General features: G+C 39.6%; 1 protein-coding gene and 1 long non-coding RNA gene across 2 annotated transcripts in view; one reads left to right on the forward strand and one right to left on the reverse strand.

The window, feature by feature from the left end:
• LOC146504087 (von Willebrand factor A domain-containing protein 5A-like) overlaps positions 1-17,239 on the reverse strand; it is a 31,955-nt gene extending 14,716 nt beyond the window's left edge. Inside the window, exons 1-15 of the mRNA XM_085131194.1 lie at positions 17,138-17,239; positions 12,343-12,390; positions 11,981-12,183; positions 10,029-10,251; positions 8,276-8,460; positions 8,078-8,192; positions 7,800-7,948; positions 7,622-7,710; positions 7,393-7,537; positions 6,562-6,641; positions 6,363-6,477; positions 6,065-6,223; positions 5,891-5,994; positions 5,475-5,695; positions 4,235-4,273 (exon numbers count right to left, since the gene is read on the reverse strand). Coding sequence (XP_084987320.1) covers positions 4,235-4,273; positions 5,475-5,695; positions 5,891-5,994; positions 6,065-6,223; positions 6,363-6,477; positions 6,562-6,641; positions 7,393-7,537; positions 7,622-7,710; positions 7,800-7,948; positions 8,078-8,192; positions 8,276-8,460; positions 10,029-10,251; positions 11,981-12,183; positions 12,343-12,385 — 1,870 coding nt within the window. The 5' untranslated portion in view covers positions 12,386-12,390; positions 17,138-17,239. The remainder of the gene's footprint in view (positions 1-4,234; positions 4,274-5,474; positions 5,696-5,890; positions 5,995-6,064; positions 6,224-6,362; positions 6,478-6,561; positions 6,642-7,392; positions 7,538-7,621; positions 7,711-7,799; positions 7,949-8,077; positions 8,193-8,275; positions 8,461-10,028; positions 10,252-11,980; positions 12,184-12,342; positions 12,391-17,137) is intronic.
• Positions 1-24,179, forward strand: part of LOC146504088 (uncharacterized) — a 70,664-nt gene that overhangs the window by 11,553 nt on the left and 34,932 nt on the right. The gene's annotated exons all lie outside the window — the stretch shown is intronic.

Here is a 24,179-nt window from a genome sequence, read left to right on the forward strand (position 1 = left end):
ATCTAGAAGCATTGTAAGTCACTGTCGGATCCGCTCCTCTTTAGATTTTAGCACATCAATGGTAAAAAAAAATTGTCTTTAGTAAACTGAAAAAGTGACGGATGTAATGTGTACTACTTAGTCAGCATTTTTTATTTATGTTAGAAGTGCCAATATTTTCTTTAATTTAATTGGTATGTATTCTGGCCAATCCAGGGATAGTCTTAAGTGGATGAGTGGGATTTGGTGGGGAGCTCTGAGTGTGAGAGAGGAGTTACAGGTATGAAGTGGACATTTGAGCGAGTAACACAGTAACACACACTGAAGAATAGTGGTGCCGAATCCGAATCGATCGCGATTCGAAAAAGAAAAAAAAAGTATGTGTATGGTGCGCTTGGTGGGTCTGTCAAGCGATAGTTATGGCCAGCGCTAGCGGTCCAAGTGGTGGAGCAGAGGAGTTTGCGGAATTTAAGTAGCCCTTTGCTGCCCAATCCGACCGGGCTGAAGCTATTACAAAAGCTATTGGGGTGTTTAGCTGAAGATGGGAGGCCGTATTCTGTTGTGCAAAACAAGGGGTTTAAAATGTGATGAACGTGCTTGAGCCACGCTAAGATATCTCGTTGCGTCCACTTCAGTGTGACAAGATCGTTCCAAGCATGTATGAGCAGGAGAAGTTTAAAGTTATGGCTGAACTGTCCCAGGCATCTTCTGTTGCCCTAACTACAAATGGTACCGCTCGTTATATCACAGCAGAGTGGTAGATACAAAGCCCTGTACTGCCCTATAGGTTACATTAGATTAGATGAAACTTTATTTATCCCTCGGGTGGGTTCCTCCAGGAAATTCAGTTTCCAGTAGCACCAACAGAAGTTGCAGAATGTGAGCAGAAATATACCATATATACACATTTATAAATACAGAGAATACAAAAGGGATAAATAGAATAAATAGGAATAAGAATACAAGGGAACTGCACATTTCAAGTATTGTGAGTCTATTACACCGTTGGATATTAACAAAAACTATTGTACAGTGAAAAGGCACTACAGCTTACTTGTTCCCCCCTCCTTTGTCCCCGTTTCCCCTCCCTCTCCCCTCCAGCGAGGAGTTAAACAGTTTAATGGCGTGTGGGACAAAGGACTTTTTAAGTCTGCTGGTCCTTGACTTTGGGAGAAGCAACCTCTCACTGAACAGACTCCTCTGGTTGTTTATGGCCATGTGCAGAGGATGCCCAGCATGGTCCATAATGTCCATATTGCACCTTAATTTGTTTTTATATAAGTGCGTGCAATTCAAAAGTGTTAAATGTTTTGGTGTTAGTAGTCTTAGAGTTAATTTTACTCTAAGTAGAGTTACATTCTGTTAATGTAACTCTGAGGTGTAAAATGATAGTAGTTAAAATCGAGTGTTAAAAATGAGTGTTTCTATTTCAAATCTGGAGGTGTTACAATGGAAACATTAACTCTTGACCTCTTAACTCTGAACTCCTACAGGGGCTATGACACTAATGGAGTAAATTCACAGACTCCGCCCCCAGCACGGCTCCGATCAAAGCTGAAGTGAAGCTGTTTCAGAACATTTTGCACTACATATTTGAGCTGTTTGCCATGCTTGGTAAGTCATTTTTTCAAAGATTGTTTCAATTATTATTATTATTAGCTTTTACTTCTGTGGCTCTTTGGAGTTGAGACAAAGGCAACATGGCTAAAGGCATTAGCCATGTTGCTCGCTGATAGCATAATATTCTGTTTTAGCTAGCTGAAAGGTATTGTTTGCGGGCAAATACCACAGCCTTAAAAAAAGCTTGCATGTGAATTTTCAGTCAAACCTTTGGTCAAATACACCTAAAACAATGTCTAGAATGTGAAATGTTGGTATAATGGTGCTACTTGAAGCCTGAAAATGATCTCCTATTAAAAAAACGAGCAAACAGCAGTAGCAGATGTCCTGACTGGGTTCTACGTTAGCACTTAGATCCCTCCAGAGTTTTGTGCACACGGTTTAGGTAAAAATGAAAAAGGTTGAGGTTTTACATTTAGTTCAGTATTACCTGTTGCCTGTGTCCTTGTCTTTTGGGAAAATACTTTACACAAGTAATGTCTCAAAAAGGATTCCTTTTTTTTTTTACTGTGCTGCAATTGATTTGTGCCATTAATTAGTGTCAACTAATTTTTATTCACTCTCCACATAGGATATGCTTGTGAAGATGGAATATGGGGGAGAGCAGAAGTGCGTTGAATAGGGATGGGTACCGGTATCCGGTGCCATGATGGCACCGGTTCTGACATAAACGGTAGTAACCAGACCGAAAAGCAGCGCACATTTCGGTGCTTTATTTCGGTGCTTTTTTTTCCTGAGATGTGATACACTTTGAATTCTAGCCAATCATTTTACGTTTCCGGGGATAGTAGGCGGGTCCAGGTACGTACGTTCTTTTAGAGCAGAGCTACAGGTTAAAAATGCCCAAGGCGAAGCGGTCAAAAGTCTTGCTGTACTTCACAGCAAAAGATGCAAACTCAGCAGCCTGCAACAAGTGCTTTAAGGTGATACTGTGGAAAGGAGGTAACACCTGAAATCCGATGAAACACCTGGCGACGCATAGCGTTTTTTTTAAAAGCCGAAAAATGCGCCGTATTTGATAGCTTGCTGCGAGACCTCACACCGAGCGCATCTACTGCAGGTGTGGTGCCTGTTATCGGACGAAGAGTTAGCAACATCCCCCAAAAAGCTGAAGAGTAGAGTCCTGGCCCCTAGCCCTGCCAGTGTAGCAGAAATGATGACGGATGATGGCAGCAGCAGCTGTTCTTCTCTGCGTGAGTAGCTTAATGTTGTTCGTGTATAATTTACGTAGAGTAGGCTAACCACGTTATTACATTAATGTATCTAAGGTCAACTAGCAAACATCATCATAGCTACATGCGGCTGTCTTCTTGTTTGATGGCAGATGCTCCCTTCACCCTGGCCAAAAAGGCTAAAATGACCAAATAAAAAGTGGGAAACAGTTAAACATGAGAAGTTTTTGGACAAAGTTTTTGTTTTTTCCATTGTTAAAGCACTGCTTCCAGCCAAGAGTGATACCATATATGCCCTATAGCTGCAGAAAAGGCTAACATTGTTATCTTTTTACAAAAAAAACAGCTGAACATGAGAGGTTTTTGGACCAATTTTGTGTTCTCCATTCTTTAAGCACCGGTTCGAGCACCGTTTAAGCACCGGCACCGTTTCAAAAGTACCGGTTTGGCACCGGTATCAGATAAAACCTAAACGATACCCATCCCTAGCGTTGAAGTTCCACAAAGTGATGAATGAAGGACATGCATATTGTATTTTGTATTTATTGAAATAAGTGATGAGAATGCTGTTATTTGCATTTACCAGCTCACCTATGTCAGACCTTTTTGATAAACAAAATTCTAATGAAAGTGAGAACATGTACACTGTTACATCTTTAGAAAATGTTTTGAAATTGTGGTGCACAGTTCAGAACAAATGTTTTTCAAAAACCATTGCATCATTTTAGTAAATGTTTATTTCCAAAAGAAATTTCTATTAGTTCAGAACAGTAAAATTCCCGCTTTTTAGAATTAATTAGAAGATAACTCTTACGTAGTTAAACTAAAATACTCTTTGAGAGTTAATATATAAACTCTTAACACCAAGTGTTAAATTATCAACTCCAGACAGATTTGGTGTTTAACACTAAATCAGAGTTAACGTACCAACTCTCCAAAAAGAGTTCAATTAACACTCTCTGGTGTGGACCCATATAGACACTTTAATAGTGTTGAAATCAAATCTGACAGAGTTAATTTGGACATGCTGGATTTGCTGTGTGGAATGAGTCTTCAGTTGAATGTTTTTTAATAGGCAAAAAATACTTAAATAAGTAAATGGTGAGTCGAATTTTTGTCCTTTTTCTATTTTTGCTGATCCGAAAATTGATCCGATCCGTGACTTAAAACCGTGATCCGATCCAAACCATGAGATTTTTGATCCGTTGCACCACTACTGAAGAATATAATGCATTCATTGTACAAATGTATAACTAATTAAATGTAAAATCTAAATAATATTTTCCGTTGTCATTTTTAACTTATTTCTAAATACTAACCTCTTCTTTTTTTTTCCACTGTACACAGGCAAAAAGAGTAAACACAAAGAAAAACCCTAATATGAGTAGTTAAAGGATCTTTCAACATTTTGAAAGATCCTGCAGATGCTTCTTTCAATAACACTTATTCAGGTTTTTACTTACTACGTAGAGAACTGTTCACCACAGGAGGACTCTGGATCACTTTAAAGATAAAAAAAAAAAAAGAATGACTTCAAGATTTGAGAATCAGTGAAAAAAAACCTTTCTCACATGCATCCCTCTCTCATACTGATGTCTGATGAGCACCTACATTCTACCATACATTACCGCACTGGATTATAAGGCGCATTAAGTGAAACAAAACAGTCAGATAAGTCAAACTTTACTCAACTCATTCTTCTTGCTTCTTGCTTCCTTCACTTCCGTACCATTGATTCATTGATCATGTCTATTGCAGCTGCTCTATTCCCATATTGTTGCAGTATATTAATGACTAACCTCGTATTGTGGATAGTTTATCTCAGTTGTTCTCCTGACTGAAGTTTGGTTTATTTACAGCATCCTGCCATGCGATTGCATTTGTCCCTAACTATCGGGAACCCTCGTTAACTTTTATTGAGTGGAAAAAAGCCTTAGCGTTCATCCTCCAGCTTCACTCTGCTAATGTTATGCTAACATAGCTGTGTCGCTAGCGATAATGTAGCACATCATTATATACCAGCTAGTCCAACTTTAGTGACCCTACAAAAGTCACTACTGTTCAGTTTTCTGTCTTCATTTATGTTGGAAGTGATAGCAGAGCTGTACATTTTAATTTTTTCAGAAATCTCGGTCAAAACATGGTATATCATGTTTAGGTGGAAACTAGCGAGCTAACTTCCTGATAACTTCTAACTCTATTAAATTTAATAAATTCTGTTTTCATGAATGCCTGGAGATGAACGATGAAAGAATGTAGACAGTTTTTAACTCTCAGTGATGCCACAGTGTTCGTTTAACCTGTAGTGGAGTTTGGACTCGTATTATTCTGCGAGGCTCCTGACTACGGTAGCTGTAATGCTCCAACAATCCATCAAGCAGTGTGGCTTGGTAGCTTACCAAAGTCGTACTAAAACATTTTTTGACGGATTTTTGAGCGCCGTGCACAACATAAAATCGGTTCAAGGTCAGTAAGCACAACCAGAATCCATGCATTAGGCGCACCGGAGGCGCACTGTCGAGTTTTGAGAAAATTAAAGGATGTTAAGTGCGCCTGATAGTGTGGAAAATACAGTACTTGTTGTCTTTTCATTTTAGTCTGACTTTCTATTAAACCAAACATTTTACTGATTTTATTCATGCTGAACCATCTTTGCTTCAGATCTGGGGTTGACTTTTAGTTTTGCTATTGGGAAAAACTCACTGGCTGTTGGAATATTTCTGCGCACAAGAGGTCCTTGAATCACTTCGCTGTTGTCTTTGTTGACAGCAATGAAGGCAGTAAAAGAACTGCTAACTCCTGATTGGACACTGAGATGCACCACCTTCTCCTTCACACCTCCATATTGCTGTCCACTGTGCTCTCTCTGTTCTATCTCCAGGGACCGAATCAGAGTCTGAACACCCAACCTGTGGACTGTTAATCTGCAGATAAGAAGGAACACACCAAGAGATGGGTGACTTAACCGTTTCTTTGGTTTTTTTTTTAAATACTTTATTTCAGATGTGAACACAACATATTTCAGTTCATATTCATTATAATCTACTGCTATTTTCAACCCAATATATCTAAAGTCATGAACCAATGAAAAGTACTGAGTTTCTTAAACTCTGTTTTACCCAGTGTCCTCTGCAGGTCTGAGGCTGAAGTGCAGCTGGTTCTCAGAGGGATGACCTGCCAGGCTGTACTTCACCGTCACACAGCCCTCTGCTGCCTCTGAGCACTGACACAGAATCACAGGGTTAGAAGTCATGAAATATCTAAACAAAAACATGAGAGGCTGCTGCTCCTACCTGTCCAGTGAGCTGGGCATAAATCAGTGACCTCTGACCCTGGAAAAGTGCTGTGATTGGTGCAGACAGGACAGTGACAGACACTTCCATTGGTAAATCCCATGTGACTGAGATGTCGACCACAACTGGCTGCAGAGCAAATCGCAGCGACTGCATCGCCTGAAAAATAATGAAAACCTCTCCAAATATACACAAACAGTTGGAACAGACATTTTACTCACTGCAGGTCTGATCTCAAATATGTATCTGCTGCTGCTGTAATGTTTAACTTGTTTTCCATTTGTGTTTAATGTCTTACTTTTGGCTGCATCCTGTCAGTCCCTGTGATGAACTGAGCGTGACCACCTCCTTCTTTTGCCATCCCATTGATGAGAGCAGAGCTGGCCCCTTCCCCAATCCCAAAAGAGAAACACCTGCAATACAACAGTTTTCTACATAGAGGACATGTTGGACATTCTGGGAATTGTGTAGATATAGTTGTGTTTTTGTGGTTTCACCTGTGAGAATCTGAGTTCTTCTTCACCAGATCTATCACTTCTTTGGTGTTTCTCACCTCTCCATCAGTAAAGACAAACAGCTAGAGAGGAGAGTTGGCACATAAGGACAAAACATCAGACCCACAAACACACAGTTTGTTCTGAGAGCTGAGTTAGGATTCAGAAACACAAATGTTTTTGTGGTAGTGTGCAACGAACAATGTACAGTTAGTATGAACTCCAAACTAAAGAACAAAGGTGTTACATGAACAACGATTATATTCACAGGTTTAAAATATGTGATATATTAAAAGTTAGATTGTACACTAATGCCAATGCTGAGAAACACTTGTAGAACGTGCGTGGTACAGGTTTTGTCCAATGTTTTTATGAAATTGAATCTGCTTTATGTAGATACATCCCTATAAAGCATCTTCATGGTGATATTAAAAAAAGCTAAAATATCCTAAATCATTATATTTTAAGATGAAGTTGTTCTAAGGCTAAAGCAAGGCAAGCAGAAAGTAAGATTAAGTTCAAAGGAAATTTCCAAGAGACTAATGCAAAGCAGTGTGTGTGTGTGTGTGTGTGTGTGTGTGTGTGTGTGCGTGTGTGTGTGTGTGTGTATACCGGTTCTTACTATCTTGGTGGGGACCAAAGTCTGAAATTTACTGTACTGGTGGGGACCAAAATCCAGGTCCCCACGTTGTTGAAGGCATTTTTTACACTTAAATTGTGGGTTTAGTGTTTTAGGGTTACAATTGGTTAATGGTTAAGTTTAGGGAAAGCATTATGTTATTGGGATGTCCCCACGAAGACAGCAAACCAGAAGAGCATGTGAGTGTGTGTTACCTGTCGAGGCTGATTGGGAATGCAGGGCTGGCTGTAAATATATTTGAGGGGCTCCAGGATCTCAGTTCCTCCAAGATTAGCCTCCATCTGCTCAACTTTCTTCAGAGACTCCTTTATGGTCTGCTGGCTGTACTCCACACTCTTACTGCCATCACACAAACACACGCACCAAAACACCCATTAGGATTAACAAAGACAGCAGGGCCTTTGATATGAGGGAGAGACTCACGGGAAGATGTGTTCATAACAGGACCCAAAACTGTAAATGTTAAAATAGCAGCCCATTGGTAAGCTCTTCAACAGGAGCAGCAGAGTATCCTTAACAGAACATTGAAAATATAGTGAGGCCACTGTGTGAAAGGAACAACATGAAACTAAAGAGTTTATGATTAAAATATTACAGATACCTTGGCACTGCGGATGCCAGTATTACTCATACTTCCAGATCGATCCATTAAGAACACAAACTCTCCACATGAAGCCATTGAAGACATCACAGACTGGGGGAACTCAGGGTACAGACTCACCATCACCACTGGATCACCCATCAGAGAGCCTGAAAAATAACAGACAGAAAAATCTGAGAAATTGCTTTTTGTTTATGTCAACATATTGAACTTCCAAGCAGAAGTAGATAATGATTTTTAAAATTTGCAAATCAACTACTCCTATCATTTCCACTCACCCGGCTCAGCAGAGGCCTGTCCTGCCTCCACCACAGCAGTGGGCTGGTTAGCATCTTTGTAATAAATCAGCAGTTCAACATCTCTGTCAAACTTGTGTCCTGCAGCCAGCTTGACCTGCACACCACAAACACATCCATATTTAGTTCTCAGTAATAAGTAACAACCACACACAGCAGAAATATCAGCACTCTACCTACCGTGGCCTGGGTTTGATCAGTGTTGAGGTACTGCAGAGGGTCCAGGGAACAGTTGGACTCTACTTTAGAGATTGGACGAGGAGAGGACACTCGGGCAGAGAAAGACAGACTGTAGGGCACTAACCCCACACTTGAAAGACCCCCTATGAGAAAGTTCCTAGGCAACAGTGAGCAGGAAAAGCTCCCTATTTACAGGAAGAAACGTCCAGCAGAACCAGGTTGAGGGAGGGCCAGCCATTTGCCAAGACCGGTTGAGGGTGAGAGGAGTAAAACAGGACAAAGACATGCCGTAGAAGAGAACTTGAATTAAATGCAGAGGTAGGTGTAAACATATAGTGAGTGAAAAAACACTCAGTGAAGAAAAACACTTAATGCTTCATGGGAACCTTGACCTATTGCAGTGTAACTAAGGGAAGTTTCTGGGCCACCTGATCCAGTCCTAATTATGTGCTTTAGGAAAAAGGAAAGTTTCAAGCTTAAATTTAAAAGTAGTAATAGTGTCTGTGTCCTGAATCCAAACTGGAAGCTGGTTCCATAGAAGAGAGGCCTGAAAACTGAAGGCTCTCCCTCCCATTGTGCTATTATATACTCTAGCATCCACAAGTAAACCCGCAGTCTTAGAGCAAATTGCTTTAACAGGGTGATATGGTACTACTACTACTATAAGGTCATTAAGATAAGATGGGGCCTGATTATTCAAGACCTTGAGCACGAATCTAAATTCAGTTCTGGACTGAACAACGAAGCCAATATGAGAGAAATATGCTCTCTCCAGTCCCTGTCAGTACTCTCGCTGCAGCATTTTATATCAGTTGAAGTCTTTTCAGGGAGTTTTTAGGACATCCTGATGTTAATGAATTACAGTAGTCCAGCCTAGAAGTAATAAATGCATGAACTAATTTTTCAGTGTCACTCTGAGACAAGATGTTTCTAATTTGGGATATAGTGCACAAATGGAATAGTAAAAATTAGAAAAACACTGGAAAAGGATAAGAATAAGATACTGTACACAATTGTACACAATATAATAGAATAAAATGAATAAAATGCTGCAGAGAAACCTAGGGTTGCTCTTATTTCCTTCAATCAGTGATGAATAGTAACCTTCTAGCTTTACTGAAGGCTTTTTTATAAAGCAAAAAACTATTTTTTAAGCTAAATGATGATCTTCTAAATTAGTGAGACACTGTTTCCTTTCTAGCTTACTTTATCGGCTTTAAGGTGCACCTTTGTGAGTTATACCAGGGAGTCAAGTACTTCTGATTTGAGGTGTTCTCTTTCAGAGGAGCCACAGTAACCCCTGTGTATAAATTCTGGCTAGAAATGACACAAAGAGCAAAGAAACTGCAGCTAAAGTAATGGTGGAAGGGTAATCAAATAATTTTGTATGTTTGAAAGACAGAATAAATGCAGAATGAGAGAGAAAGAATGACATAGCCTAACACAGCACAGATACTCCATAACCCCAAAGTCCATCCCCTAATCATGTTATATATTCTGGACTTGAAAATAAAGTGTTGAGAAAGACAGTTGCTTTCAATGTTTATGTTTCCATGTTACGCTTAATTATTTTCAAGTTTATCTTTTATGTGTACATAACAAATTCCAAAATATTTTATTTATGGAGGAAGAGAGACGGAGAGAGAGAAAGAGGTTGGAAATTTCTCCACCACCATAGTTGCAGTTATGAAACCTTTTTCTATGCAGAGGTGTGAGTTTGAGGCTTTCTGTTAGTGTCAACGTTTTTTCCTACCCCGAGGCTGGTATCGAGGGTTGAGCACAGCAGGCAGACAGAACCTCAGACCATCATCAGCCTGCACAGACAGCTCAGTCACATACTCCAACCTGATGGAGGCGCTCTCTCTTGGAGGCAGACTGCCCACACTCAGAGAGAATATATCTGGACTCTGATCACTCTCCTCCAATAGGGAGGCCTGCTGACCGGAGCTCAGAGCATCATCATAATCCTCACGAGCCTGAAGGACAGGTGACACGTGTCAGTGAAATTCACTGTGTTTATTATTAATTTGAATCTTGTTTGTTTGTTTGTTAATTTATTTCAATCATGTAAACAATATACAAGTACATTTAGCAAAGAAATGAAGAGAGAATAATGCTATACAAAATAAAGCTAATATATTTCAATATTGCTTCAACTGTTCCGATTCTGTTACATATCAAAAAGGAGTGGGGGGTAGTACACACTTATTCAATCCCATCCCTTTGCCTTAGGTTATCTGTCAATATTTAGTCAGCTTCCTTACTGATAAAATCTGCAGTAAAAATAGCAAACAGATTTCTGATATAATACTGTATATACATCACATCATGACACTTTCTAAATAGAGACATTGACTGAATTTCAACATTTTCCTTTTCTTTATAATTCATGAAGATCATTATAACTATATCTTTATAACTCTTTTTGAACTGCTTTATGTTTGGACACTGCTGCAACTCCATATTCAAACTGTTCCACAGCTTCACTCCATGGATAGAAATGCAAAAGCTTTTGCTGGTAATAATAATAATAATAATAATAATAATAATAATAATAATAATAATAATAATAATAATAATGGATTGCATTTATATAGCACTTTTCGGGGCCTCAAAGTGCTTTACAATTCCACTATTCATTCACTCTCACATTCAAACACTGGTGGAGGCAGCTACAGTTGTAGCCACAGTTTCCCTGGGGCAGACTGACAGAAGCGAGGCTGCCATATCGCGCCATCGGCCCCTCTGGCCATCACCAGTAGGCGGCAGATGAAGTGTCTTGTGTGTTTTATTCAAATTTAATGACAATTTGTTTTTATCAGGCCAGAACTTCACTTTACTTATTTCATTAGTCATCTGTCAGGGGTTGCTGAGTGGAGGCGAGGAAGTGACCCAAACGCAGGACTCGTGGATAGTTAGGTGAAGGTTGGTGTTTATTGCGATGGAGTGAACAAACAGAACAGAGGTAGGAAATGGACGACTGAATGAATGAAGGACTGACTGACTGAATGAATGAATGGCTGGCTGACTGAATGGCTGACTGGCTGGCTGACTGAACAAACGACAACGTAACATCAATGACATGACAGTGAACGAGTAGAAACAGAAGACTTAAATACACAGACTGATGAGGATGATAATGAGAGACCGGTGAGTACACAGCTGAACATAATCTGGCTAATGACACGAGACGAGCTGACACAGGAAAAGCAGGAAGTGAGAACATGGAAGTGGCAAAATAAACTGAACATGAACAAAACTGAAAGCACTGGGTCAACGACCCAGGAACCCTGACATCATCTCATCCAATAATTTCTGCAGATCAGCACCAGAGCATAAAATGTTTGTATCATGAGCAAATAGTACCATTTTAATACTTTGGAGACTTTAAAAATGTCATTGATGTATAAGTTGAAGAATTTTGGGCCCCAAACTGACCCTTAGGGTACACCACAAGCATTGTCCATACATAAGTAGCAACAACCATTTCATTTCACAAACTGCTTCCTGTCACTTAAATTACTCAGGAAACAAATTTAAAACTACCGCTTTGACACCATAACGTTCCAGTTTTCTTGTTAATATATTGTGATCTATAGTGTCAAATGCTTTCTCAAGTCTATGGATAACCTACCACACATTGCTTTTTGTCTATGGAATAGGCAATCTTACTTATAATCAGGTTATATTTTCTCTCCAGCTCACCTTCTGTTTCTCCTTCACCTCAGCTACAATCTGTGTCTGTCCGATCTTAGCACTGAAATGACAGACAGCAGCATCTCCAGGCAGAGGGAAGACAAAAACAGCCTCTAATGGTTTGTCCTCCTTATTCTCGTAGTTCAGAGTGGAGACCACTGTAGCCACATGGTCCCTCACCTCCAGCTCCACCTCAATGCTCTTCAGAGGAACTGACAGACAAACAGAATTCTAACAGTCACACTTAATAGTAGCATTTATTTTTTAAAGTCAAAATTAGATTGTTTTTCTGCCGAGCCATCTGTCCATGCAACTCTATTAATTTTTGATGACAAATTGAAAATTCATTTTAATGTTTATCAGATTTTTACCTGGTTCATTCTGGGCAGTTAGCAGACCACAGCATCTCATCATTGTACCTGTATAAGAGACAAACACCACAGACTGTTTTCCTCAATAAAACATTTCAGTTTACATAGTACATTATACTACACTTATCAGCTTTTTTTGGAGCCTGTCTCTTCTGCACATACTCAAAGCGAATTTTCACATCACCAGACTTAAAAACATTTATTCTAGCAGCTCAGAAAATGGTTTGTTTGAGAGAAATGAGTCCCCCCACCACACACGCACACGGTGTTTGAGTGCAAAAATAATATATTTTACTTAAAAAAAATAAAATAAAATAAAAAATAATAATAATAATAATAACAATAACAATAATAATATCAGTAGCATCATTACAGCTTTTGATCAGCACCATGGACAGCAACCACAGTCAGGGATAAGGTGAATGCTATAAAGTCTTTTTCAGCTAGGCCAAAATAGATTTAGCATCTCAAAAATGAAATAAAATTTAATAAAGACAGCTGTCTGTAAACATGGAACTGACAACGCTACCTGGGCGTGGAGATACACCCCAGGAAATATGGTTGTTGACAAGGCAAAGGCGTAGAAAAATTAATTAAAGGATTTTTATTAATAAAATAACTGAAACTAATAAGGAGCAGCAGGGGAAAAACAGCAAACTACGTGGCAGGACTTACAATACTACCAGACCTGAAATTAAAACACTTTTCAGACACTAATTGAAAGAACAAGATTCACTGACACTATGTTGCTCTAGCAGCTTAACAAAAAAATTAATATGCCTAAAGACAGGCCACCTGTAGCGTTGTGCCCAAGGAGGTGCCTTGTAGTGATGGGATTTCCGGCTCTTTTTAGAGATCCGGCTCTTTCGGCTCGGCTCACTAAAAAGAGCCGGCTCTTTTGGCTCCGAACCGGCTCTTCAGGTTGTTTTGTTGCTTTAATTATTTAATCATTAACAATAATATAAAATTATGCAGAAAAGGAATTACTAATGTAAAAAAAAAGTGGTTTTATTTATATATGTTTATATATGGCCCCTAGAGACAAAGCACGTACAAACTCTAAAGCATATACAAACTCCAAAACACATTTCTAGTGTTAACTGAACTTCCAAAACAGAGCTACCCAGATCACTTAAATTACACAATTGAAAGCATGTGCGTATTGTTTGTGTATTTATAGACAAGCACTCATATTTATTCAAATAATTAAAAAAAAAATTCATTTACCTGTTATTACCACACACCAAATCCGGTTGTTGATACTTCCTGGCTTGTGTAGCCACTAGGTAACAAACGCTCAACACTGCGCCCTAGCATCCTGGAGCACTTCTGTTGTCTTTTGTACGTGATTCTGAGTTTGTACGTGCTTCTTAGTTTTTACGTGTTTTGGAGTTTGTACGTGCTTCTGAGTTTTTACGTGTTTTGGAGTTTGTACGTGCTTCTGAGTTTTTACGTGTTTTGGAGTTTGTACGTGCTTCTGAGTTTTTACGTGTTTTGGAGTTTGTACATGCTTCGGGGTTTGTAAGTGCGTCTGAGTTTTTACGCGTTTTGGAGTTTTTACGTGTTTTGGAGTTTGTACATGTTTTGGAGTTTGTACTCCTTTGTCTCTAAGGGCCACCATAAATATACTTTATTTATTCACTCCACATAAAATGTAATAAATAAATCATATAATACAAAGAACAACTATTTACATTTTAAACTTTTAACTATTTAAATTTTCAGCTTTTTCCTTTTAAACAAATTTAACGTGAAACAACACAAAACACTGCAAACCACAACACAATTAAATATAAATTAAAATATTAAAACAAAAAGAAGATGCACATTCTCTGTCATATGGGCCTGTATGATTTCTGAATCCTTTATCATCTGCAACTAAAAATAGTGGATGATTCCTTTCTAATGTGACGTTGTTGTCCCTCACTCTCTTTCTCTCTGGCTCTGTTCCTGTGCTACTGCGAGTGTAACTAACGCCCCTCCCCCCTCTGCCCAGCGCAAAGTACAGGCCGCACGTGCGGAGTTTAGGGAAAAAAAGGGCGAGAGAGAGGGTGAGAGAAAGAAAAAAAAAAACCCTCACGGCTCCCAATAAGGAACCGGCTCGCGTCGTTCACTTCAAAGACCCGACTCTAAGAGCCATTTCGTTCGCGAACGACCCATCACTAGTGCCTTGGTCTATTGCTCACCCTTGACGTCGAACTGTAATCGTCACTGCAACTCTCACTGCAACGTAAATGGTGCTTTATACTTGTATCCCGGTGTTTACACTCACATGCATAAGGCTACATCCACACCGCGGTCAAGTGAGCACTCACATGCGAAGTCAAAGTCAAGCGAGTCGCACCCCCAGCTGCACCTACAATCTTGTTGCACCTCTTACGCCTATTACGGTATGAGTGCCAACAAGATACGGCTGGGGGTGCGACTAGCTTTACTGTAACTTCTCATGTGAGGGCTCACTTTACCGCAGTCCGATGTACACGGGTATTTATTTATTTATTTAGAAAACGCAGCTTTTACTATGCGTTTGCACCGTTCGTCCAAATTTCCATCACTGAAAACTGAAATTTTTAAAAACGCCTACCAGTGTGGAGATTTTCAAAACCTCCGTTTCTGCGTTTAGGTTTTTATTTGTCACCCAAATAACGCCGTTTTTGACGTCACGCTGTGCGCCACGTTATTGTTTACATGAGATGAATTTGTACAATGGTGGATAGAGACAAGATATTGTTGCTCTTAATCTTACTATCTGCAGTTTTTACATGCTTACATATACACACGCAGTTACTGGTCCTCCATTTAGAAAGACAGAGAGGTCAGAGTGAACTTCGGACGTGGCTTCTTCTACACACACGCTCTCATAACCCAATTCCCGACGTCGGTTTTGAATTAAACAAAAATAAATAAATTAAACTTATGTATGCTGTATACATTTTGTTCATTCCTAATTTTTTTCTTAACATTTCTTAACATTTAAAATGATGAACGCAGTTGAAAAGTACCACAAAATTAGTTGCCTTTCCAAAAATAAAAATAAAACTTTTCAGAAGTAGGCTACTTAAGGTTTTGTGAGGACACAAAACCCTGTATACTCTTTCTCTCCCAGGTTTCTAGACTTCTGATTGGCCAACATTTCTTAGTGGGTTAGGGGTTCTGGTTTGACTTCGTTTTTTGCATTTACATGAGAACGGAGATATTTTGTGTGGACGAGATTTTTTTAAACGAAATCGGAAAATCTACGTTTTCAAAAATACCCGTGTAGTGTTTAAGAGAGAACCTCGCCCATGTGCTCAAACTGTCCCATTGACACCCCGATCAACTCCTTGATCAAACCATAATAGTTTCGTTATCGTTTATTTATATATACTGCACGTTTAATTACAACAACAACGTTGACTAAAGTGCTGTACAAAAATACAAAACAACTAATACCAAATAACTTATTATATTGGTACCAAACAACAAATAAATAACAAATAACTTTCATACTGCATTAAAAGCCAGTGAATACAGATGTGTTTTACGATGAGATTTAAAAGGTTTCACAGAAGGAGCCTGTCTGATGTGTAGGGGTAGATTATTCCACAGTTAAGGCGCTACGACCCCAAACGCTCGATTGCCTCTTTGAACCAGCCTCGACCTTGGTATCCATAAAAGCAGAAGATCATTTGATCTAATAGATCTAGTGGGCCCATAAGAGGTCGGACAAATACCCAGGAGCCTTTCCCTTCAGGGCTTTATAAGTCAACAATAAAATTTTAAAATCAACTCCAAAGTGAACAGGGAGCCAGTGAAGACAGGCAAGCACCAGGGAAATATGTTCGCGTCTTTTGGTTCGTGTCAGAAGACGAGCTGCGGCATTTTGGACCAGCTGCAGTCTTACAAGGCAGATCTGGATAACTCCAACATATAAGCAGTAACAGTAGTCCAACTAGGATGTAATAAAAGCATGGCTCGCCCGTTCAAAGTTTTTAAAAGATAAAAATGATTTTACCTTAGATAAAAGCCTCAGTTTGAAAATAGACCGCTGTGCGAACTGAGCTAATCTGTTTTTCAAAGTTAAATTGCTGTCAAATATAACCCCCAAATTAATAACTTAATAGCTTAATAAAAGGCTCAAGACTGTGCCGGTTAAAATCAAAGGTGCTGGGATTGCCACTTGGTCCAAAAAATTATCACTTTGGTTTTGTTCTCATTAAAGGGAAGTTAGAGGCCATCCAGGCTTTAACTTCACCGAGACACCGAAGTAATGGTGGGGTAACTATAGCAGTGGGGCAGGGCAGCTTGTCTTCAGTCCTAGATAGATCTGAGTGTCATCGGTGTATGAATGGAAACAAATGTTATATTTTCTAAAAATAAAAATAAAAAATAGACCTCAGGTAGCATATAAATAGAGAATAAAATTGGCCCAATATAGATCCCTGGGCAACACCACAAGTAATCAGAATGAGAATCAGCATAGTTTGTTAATCCCTAAGGAAATTATGTGGGTTACAGGGAGCTGAGGAAGAGATAAAATCTCCAAAGCTCACAGAGAAAGTCCTCTCAGACCCGAACCACTCTAATGCCACTGAACCAATCTGATGCTGCAATGCCGCAATGTGAGATCAAGATGCTGTGGTCAACAGTATTAAAGGCAGCTGTCAGATCCAAAAACAAAGGCACAGCCGAGTCTCCTGAGTTAGTGGCTAAATAAAGACCGTTAAAAACTTTGCAGTTTCAGTGCTGCCAAGAGCTTTAAAACCAGACCGAAACCTCTCAAGGACACCGTGTCAATTTAAAAAAAGATGCCTACCTTTGAAAAGAAAGATTTTTGTCTCCTCAAAGTACTTTCGTTCTTCAGTGTGTGAAATGTGGCATAAATGCCCCCACGCCAGTTTTCTATACCGAACTGAAACACTTTCCTGTATCCGTGGGAACCCTTCAGTGAGATCGCGTCAGAGTGGAGTAGGTGGACCTTAAATTTGTTTTTATTATTATTATTATACAAAACTTACCCATCACCGTTGTTAAAATAGTCTGGTCTGGTATTTGAAGACCAAAGAATATCATACAAGACAAGTATTTTGAAATACAAACATCTGCATTTAAGACTAAATTCTTAAAGAGTATTTTATACAGCGTTCTTAATACATCTTCAAACAGCCAGTGCTTTAAGCCAACAATATATATAATATATTGTTGGGTTTTATTTCTCTCTCTCTCTCTCTCTCTCTCGATATATATATATATATATATATATATATATATATATATATATATATATATATATATATATGTCGCATTAAATATGAATTCTCCAAAATACGTTTTGCCTGCCGCCTGGTGGCCAACATCTCCATTACCCAAGACATTTTCTGCAAAGCTTCACGCAATACACCTCAGGTTTATTAAGCCTATGTCGAAATAATAGAAAGTTTAAAAACAAAATATAATGCAGTCAGCTGAAGTTCTGAAGGTAAAACTTTACTTTAGCCTTATTTTTCTTGATACATTTTTATTCATTTATTTTCAATTTTAAGTGAAGAGATCCACCTACACCATTTACATTTTTTTAATCCTCCATGTGAGGGATACTTTATTACACAATGTTTACACCAAACAGGAAGGTGTCTCTCTTTCTGTTACCTGTTAGGCGAACCTTGCCTGCTTACTCTTAAAAGTCATTCTGCGGTGACCTTTTAGACCACTGTGAACAGGGAGAAAGTCTTTCTATCTTCCAGTGTTTCTTGTCACTGAGGATGAATGTGCTTGGGCCCTGTCTGCTGATGGACCAAAATGGTGGTCGAGAACCTTGGCCCTCCCTTTCCCATGTGTTTGCCTACTTGAACTTTATCTCTGTAAATCTGAGTCCCCATACACAGGTTCTCCACTGCTTCTCACACCAGACACAAGCCAATCTGTACTTTTCGATTATGGAGAATTTTCTGTCAGTTGGTGACAGGATGCAGGATACAAGTGCAATTACACATTCAATCAGTGTTGGTCAAGTTACTTGAAAAAGTAATCAGTAACTAATTACTGATTACTTCCCCCCAAAGTAATCCTGTTACTTTACTGATTACTTAGTTACTTTTTAAAAACATGATTTACAACCTGAATAGGTAATAAAGCAATACATCTTTCAGCCCAATTCTACTTTTTCTACATAATCCATCATACAAAGTGTAATCAAATGGAAAAGTCTGTTTTTAAAACTTGTTTTATTAGTTTTAATCTTTTAACTTTATGCATCAAGCAAAAATTTAATTATATGCAACATTCTCTGACTGGAAGAAATTTGTTTAACATTTAAACCTATTTTCTGCACATTCCAGCAGATAAAATAAAATATTTTTTGTGTGTGTTTACACTCACACTTTCGAATAGATGCAAGTAGACCACAGCAGAAAATAAATAAAATCAAAGACTAGCGGTCCTGTTGCTCTATTTTCACCTGTAAAGCAGGAGTGGGAGGGGCGGAGGTTTACCCTGGTGCAGGTGTGCCGCAGCGGTCAGTGGAAGAATCCGCGAGTTTCTCTGTCGTAGCGCACTCGGTGCTTGCTTGGGTGGTAATCTGGCTTAATTGATAGATAAAGTTGGCAATGCAATGAAAATGTATGCTATGCCTTCTGATGATACTGCCTAAGGAAGCATGTATAATGTAAACAGAACTGGTCCTGGTACTGAACCCTGTAGAACTCCAATATTAAACTTTGTCTGAGAAGAGGACTCTCCAGTTACATGAATTATAAAAATAATAAGACACAAACTGTACTGTTCAGTACAGAAAGAAGCTTTTGTAACACTTACTTGGTTTAGGTGACAGACAGAGATGTCAATGTGGTGAACTAGCTTACGTTACTGCAGGTAAACAGGAAACAGTAACCTTACCCTCAACAACCTCAGCACTCTTCTGGTAAATGGCAAAAGTTAGCAGAATTGTTTAGCCTCTTTCTTGCTATGAGTGCCTGCATGGAACCATGTACAATGCACTTGTCCTTCATTAGAACTGCAGCTCCATAGCAAAGTCTCCCACTGATCACTTTCTATAACACATTAGAATTTCCTCTTGGGTGTGTTTTGGTTTGTCAGGGCAGGAGAGTGAGACACAGCAACAAAACAACCGTTGACAAGCATACTCATATTAGTAAATATGCAAACACATAGTCAGACTCAGGGAGCATCTCGCCACACATTTTTTCTCTCTCTCCCTCTCCTTATTTATGAACAAATGATGTATTATCTCCACCTGTCTAAGCGACACACACAGAGTACACCCCTAGTTATGTACAGACATCTATGGGTGCACTAAGATTCGTTACATGGAATGTAAATGGAGCTGGCTCCAGAGAAAAGAGGTTAAAAATATTTAACCAACTCAAAAAACTACAGGCAGATGTTGTCCTTTTACAAGAGACCCACAGACCTCTTAGAGGTTCGAATGAACTTAAAACACCTGAGTTTCCTAATGTGTTCTCAGCTTGTTATAATTCTAGACAAAGGGGAGTAGCAATTTTAATCCATAAAAAAATTAATTTCACAGTACTCGATACAGTTATAGATCCAGAGGGCAGATTCTTAATCATTAAACTATCTATACTTGATAAAAAGCTATGTATTGTAAGTGTATATGGTCCAAATGTTGATGATCCCTCATTCTTTCACGGTTTTTTCAGTGCACTCTCTGAACACTTAGATGGCACACTTGTGCTTGGAGGCGACCTCAACCTTGGACTGAATGAAGAAATGGATAGGCTCAATACAGCAGGAACTCAGCGTAATTGGCAGTCCACAAATATAATCAAACAGTATATGAGCGACTTTGGTCTTTGCGATGCATGGCGCTCCCTTCACCCCACCAGTAAGGAATATACTTTTTTTTCACATGTTTATCACTCCTACTCTCGTCTAGATTATTTTTTGGTCAGAAGCTCACTGCTGAGTGACGTTTCAGACACTGAGATTCACCCTATAGCTGTCAGCGATCATGCTCCTGTATCTTTAACACTAATGCACAAGAATAATACTATGCCAAGTAAAAACTGGAGATTTAATACATCACTGCTTAAAGATGAAGACTTTATTAAATATTTTAAAAAAGAGTGGACTTCATATTTAGACTTTAATGACACTCCCGGAACATCAGCTTCTGTTTTATGGGAAGCAGGGAAAGCTGTGATGAGAGGTAAAATAATTTCTTTCTCATCACATAAAAAGAAAAAAGAAAACAAAAATATTCAGGAATTAGAAAAAAACATCAAATCACTAGAAGAAGCCTACGCGTCCCACCAAGATCAGGAAACATTGAACAAAATACGCAAAACAAAACTAGAATTAAATGAGATAATTGATAGAAAAACAAAATTCTTAGTACAAAGACTACGCTTACAAAATTATGAACATAGTAATAAATCCGGTCAATTTCTAGCAAACCAGCTAAAAATAAATAAAGAAAAAACAACTATATGTGCTGTTCAAGATTCATCTGGGAACACAATATATGAACCGAAACAAATAAACAACATTTTCAGGGATTTCTATAAAACGTTGTATTCACCACAAATAAACCCATCTAAAAAGGAAATTGATCAATTTTTAGACAACATAACTCTCCCAAAATTATTAGACTCTCAAGCAATGGCACTGGATTCGCCACTGACATCAGGTGAACTCCAGGAAGCCCTGATAAGTATGTCCAATAATAAGGCTCCAGGTCCAGACGGCTTTCCTGCAGAATTCTACAAAGAATTCTGGACGATTCTAGCACCAGTTTTTTACAGAACGTTGTTAGAAATCAAAGAAAAAGGCAGACTTCCATCAAATATGAATTCTGCAAACATTAATCTCCTGCTAAAACCAGGCAAAGACCCTGTATATCCCTCAAGCTATCGTCCAATATCCCTTATTAATGTAGACCTCAAAATAATCTGCAAAGCTCTCTCGAAGAGACTAGAGAAAATAACCCCCCTCTTAATTCATCCTGACCAAACTGGTTTCATAAAAGGTAGGCACTCATCAACAAATACACGTAGATTACTTAATTTGATAGACTACTCATACAGTAAAAACCTTGAAACTACAATATTTTCCTTAGATGCAGAAAAAGCGTTTGACAGAGTTAACTGGAAATTTCTATTTGCAACTTTACACAAATTTGGTTTTGGATCTTCTTTCATCAACTGGTTAAAAATATTATATAATTCCCCAACAGCTTGTGTCAGAACAAATGACCAGACATCCTCCAGCTTATGTCTCCTGAGGGGCACCAGGCAGGGATGCCCACTCTCCCCTTCACTGTTTGCAATTTTTATCGAACCACTAGCAGCAGCAATTAGACAGAATTCAGCAATTAAGGGCATAAAATGCAAGAACGTGGAACATAAAATCAGCCTTTATGCTGATGATGTGTTACTCTTTCTCCAAAATTCACAAACCAATATCTCTGGGGTGATTGAATTGATAAACTCTTTTGCAAGAATATCAGATTACTCAATTAACTGGTCAAAATCTACAGTCCTTCCTATTAATTGCTGCTTCCATAATTCCTCTTCTACTCCACTGCAATCGGGAAATATAAAATATTTAGGTATTAATATTTCTCCCAAGCTTGCAGATCTAACTAAATTAAACCATACCCCACTTTTAAAGAAAGTAGAAGGTGATCTGGCTAGATGGAAATGTCTACCCATATCACTCATGGGAAGGGTTGCTGCTATAAAAATGATGGTATTACCAAAAATAAATTATTTATTCTCAATGATCCCAACTAAACCGCCGCAAGATTGGTTCAGATCTCTAGATTCATATATGTCCTAATTCCTTTGGAAAAATAAGCCCCCACGTATAAGCTTAAAAACACTACAAAAGACCAAGGATAAAGGAGGATTAGAACTACCTAACTTTCAGCACTACTTCTTAGCCAACAGGCTTCAGTTTATCTCAGGATGGCTAAAACATACCCTTTTAGATGAACCTTGGCTAGATGTAGAACAAGCACTTTGCAATAATCTAGAGATTTCAGATCTACCATTTATCAGCTCAAACATCCAACGACATGAATGCTTCAAAAGCATCAACATCAGCTCTTCTCTGACAGCATGGTGGGAGTTTCTGAAGTTGACAGAGTCTTCATTAATCCCATGCAAACGTACACCTATCTGGAACAACCCTGACATATTACAAAACAATAATATGATAAACTTTTCAGATTGGAATGGTAAAGGAATCAAATATGTAGAACATATACTAGAAGGAACAGAATTTATTTCATTTGACAGACTAGTTACACAATATGGGATCAACAAGAAAAGATTTTTAGAATATCAACAAATTAAATCCATAATAAAAAAGAAATTTAAACCGGGTCAAGTTGAACTACAAACACCACCAAGTGTGGTTCAATTTTTTACTCTTAAAACCCCCAAATTACTATCCAAAATATACAGAATGCTTTCTAAAACAGATGAATCAATATCACTTCCTATTGCAAAATGGGAAGCGGATTTATCAGTTAACTTAGACCAAAACTTCTGGTCTCAGATTTGCTTAAAAACCTTTCATCTAATCAGAAATCCCAGTCTTCAATTAATTCAATACAAAATACTACATAGAGTGCACTATACAGGTCATCGGATGTTCAAGATGGGCTTTGCATCTACCAACAACTGCTCACACTGCCAAACCAATTCACCGGACAATTATATCCATGCTCTTTGGTTCTGTCCGCCAGTTCAGAAGTTTTGGCGCGAGATATGTGAAGACTTATCAAAGTGTCTGAAATGTAACATTCCAACTTCCCCCTTAGTGTGTTTGTTGGGCAGCTTAGATAATGTCACTTCAGAAAAGAATATAGCCCATATGGTTTTCACTGCCTTATGCATAGCCAAGAAAACAGTCCTCATGAACTGGAAAAATAAAAACAATCTTAATTCTAACCAATATAGAAATTATCTATTAGATTACATTAGTCTTGATACAGCCTCTGCCACCACATCAGATCAATCGCTCTGGGCTCCTCTGATCAGCTCCATCACCTAGTGGGGGTGGGGGGTCATATTTTGGTCTCGCCTTCACTGTTGTGATTGGTGTGGGGGTAGGGTCAGGCTTAGGGCGTCGGGGGGTTCCCCGGGAGCATCTTCCTTGGGGGGCTCAACCCGGGGTAGCGGTCATGGCCAATTAGGGGCTCTGTTGGCTCTTAGGTGACGGTTTCCTCGTGGCTACGTGCAGCGGGGCTAGGGGAGGGTCTGTGCTGACGGACGGGGGTTACTGACCTGGTAGCCTGGCTGCCCCTGGGTGGGTCCGGGACGGGCGTGAGGTTCTGGGGGCGCTCCGGCTCTGGCCTGGGGCCCTGGCCGGGCCTCGGGGGCCTGGGTCCTGGTTGGTGTGTTGCCGAGGTTGTGGGCCGGTGGGTATATGGGGGCCCACCACTGGCGCAGGGTGCCGCCGGTGCGCCGAGCCACCTGGGGGGCTCTTCAACTGGTGGGGGGGGGGGGGTTGTCACATCTTGCAGGAGCTTTCCTCTCTCAGGAACTCTCTCTGCAAGAGGGGGAGATACAGGAGAGGTGGAGGAAGATCTCAGCCTGGGCGTCTATTGTCTTATGTAGTCTGGAAGATGAGTGGATGATGGGGTGGGTGCAGTTTTCTCTGTGGTGGGGTTGGGTGGACTGCCCCGGGCTCAGTGGGGCCGGGCGGCGCCGCTGCACTGGGCCCCGGTTCGGATGGGCCTGGGCCCCCCTTCCCTGGTGGGTCGCGGAGTATGGGGGTGCCTACTGGGGTCAGCGGGGGAGCTGGCCCCAGGGAGGGGTCACTTGCCCCTCCCTTCCTTCCCTCCCCATCTCCAGCTGCCTCCCTCTTCC

The sequence above is a fragment of the Neolamprologus multifasciatus genome, chromosome 14, assembly GCF_963576455.1.
Source record: "Neolamprologus multifasciatus chromosome 14, fNeoMul1.2, whole genome shotgun sequence".
Taxonomy (NCBI): domain Eukaryota; kingdom Metazoa; phylum Chordata; class Actinopteri; order Cichliformes; family Cichlidae; genus Neolamprologus; species Neolamprologus multifasciatus.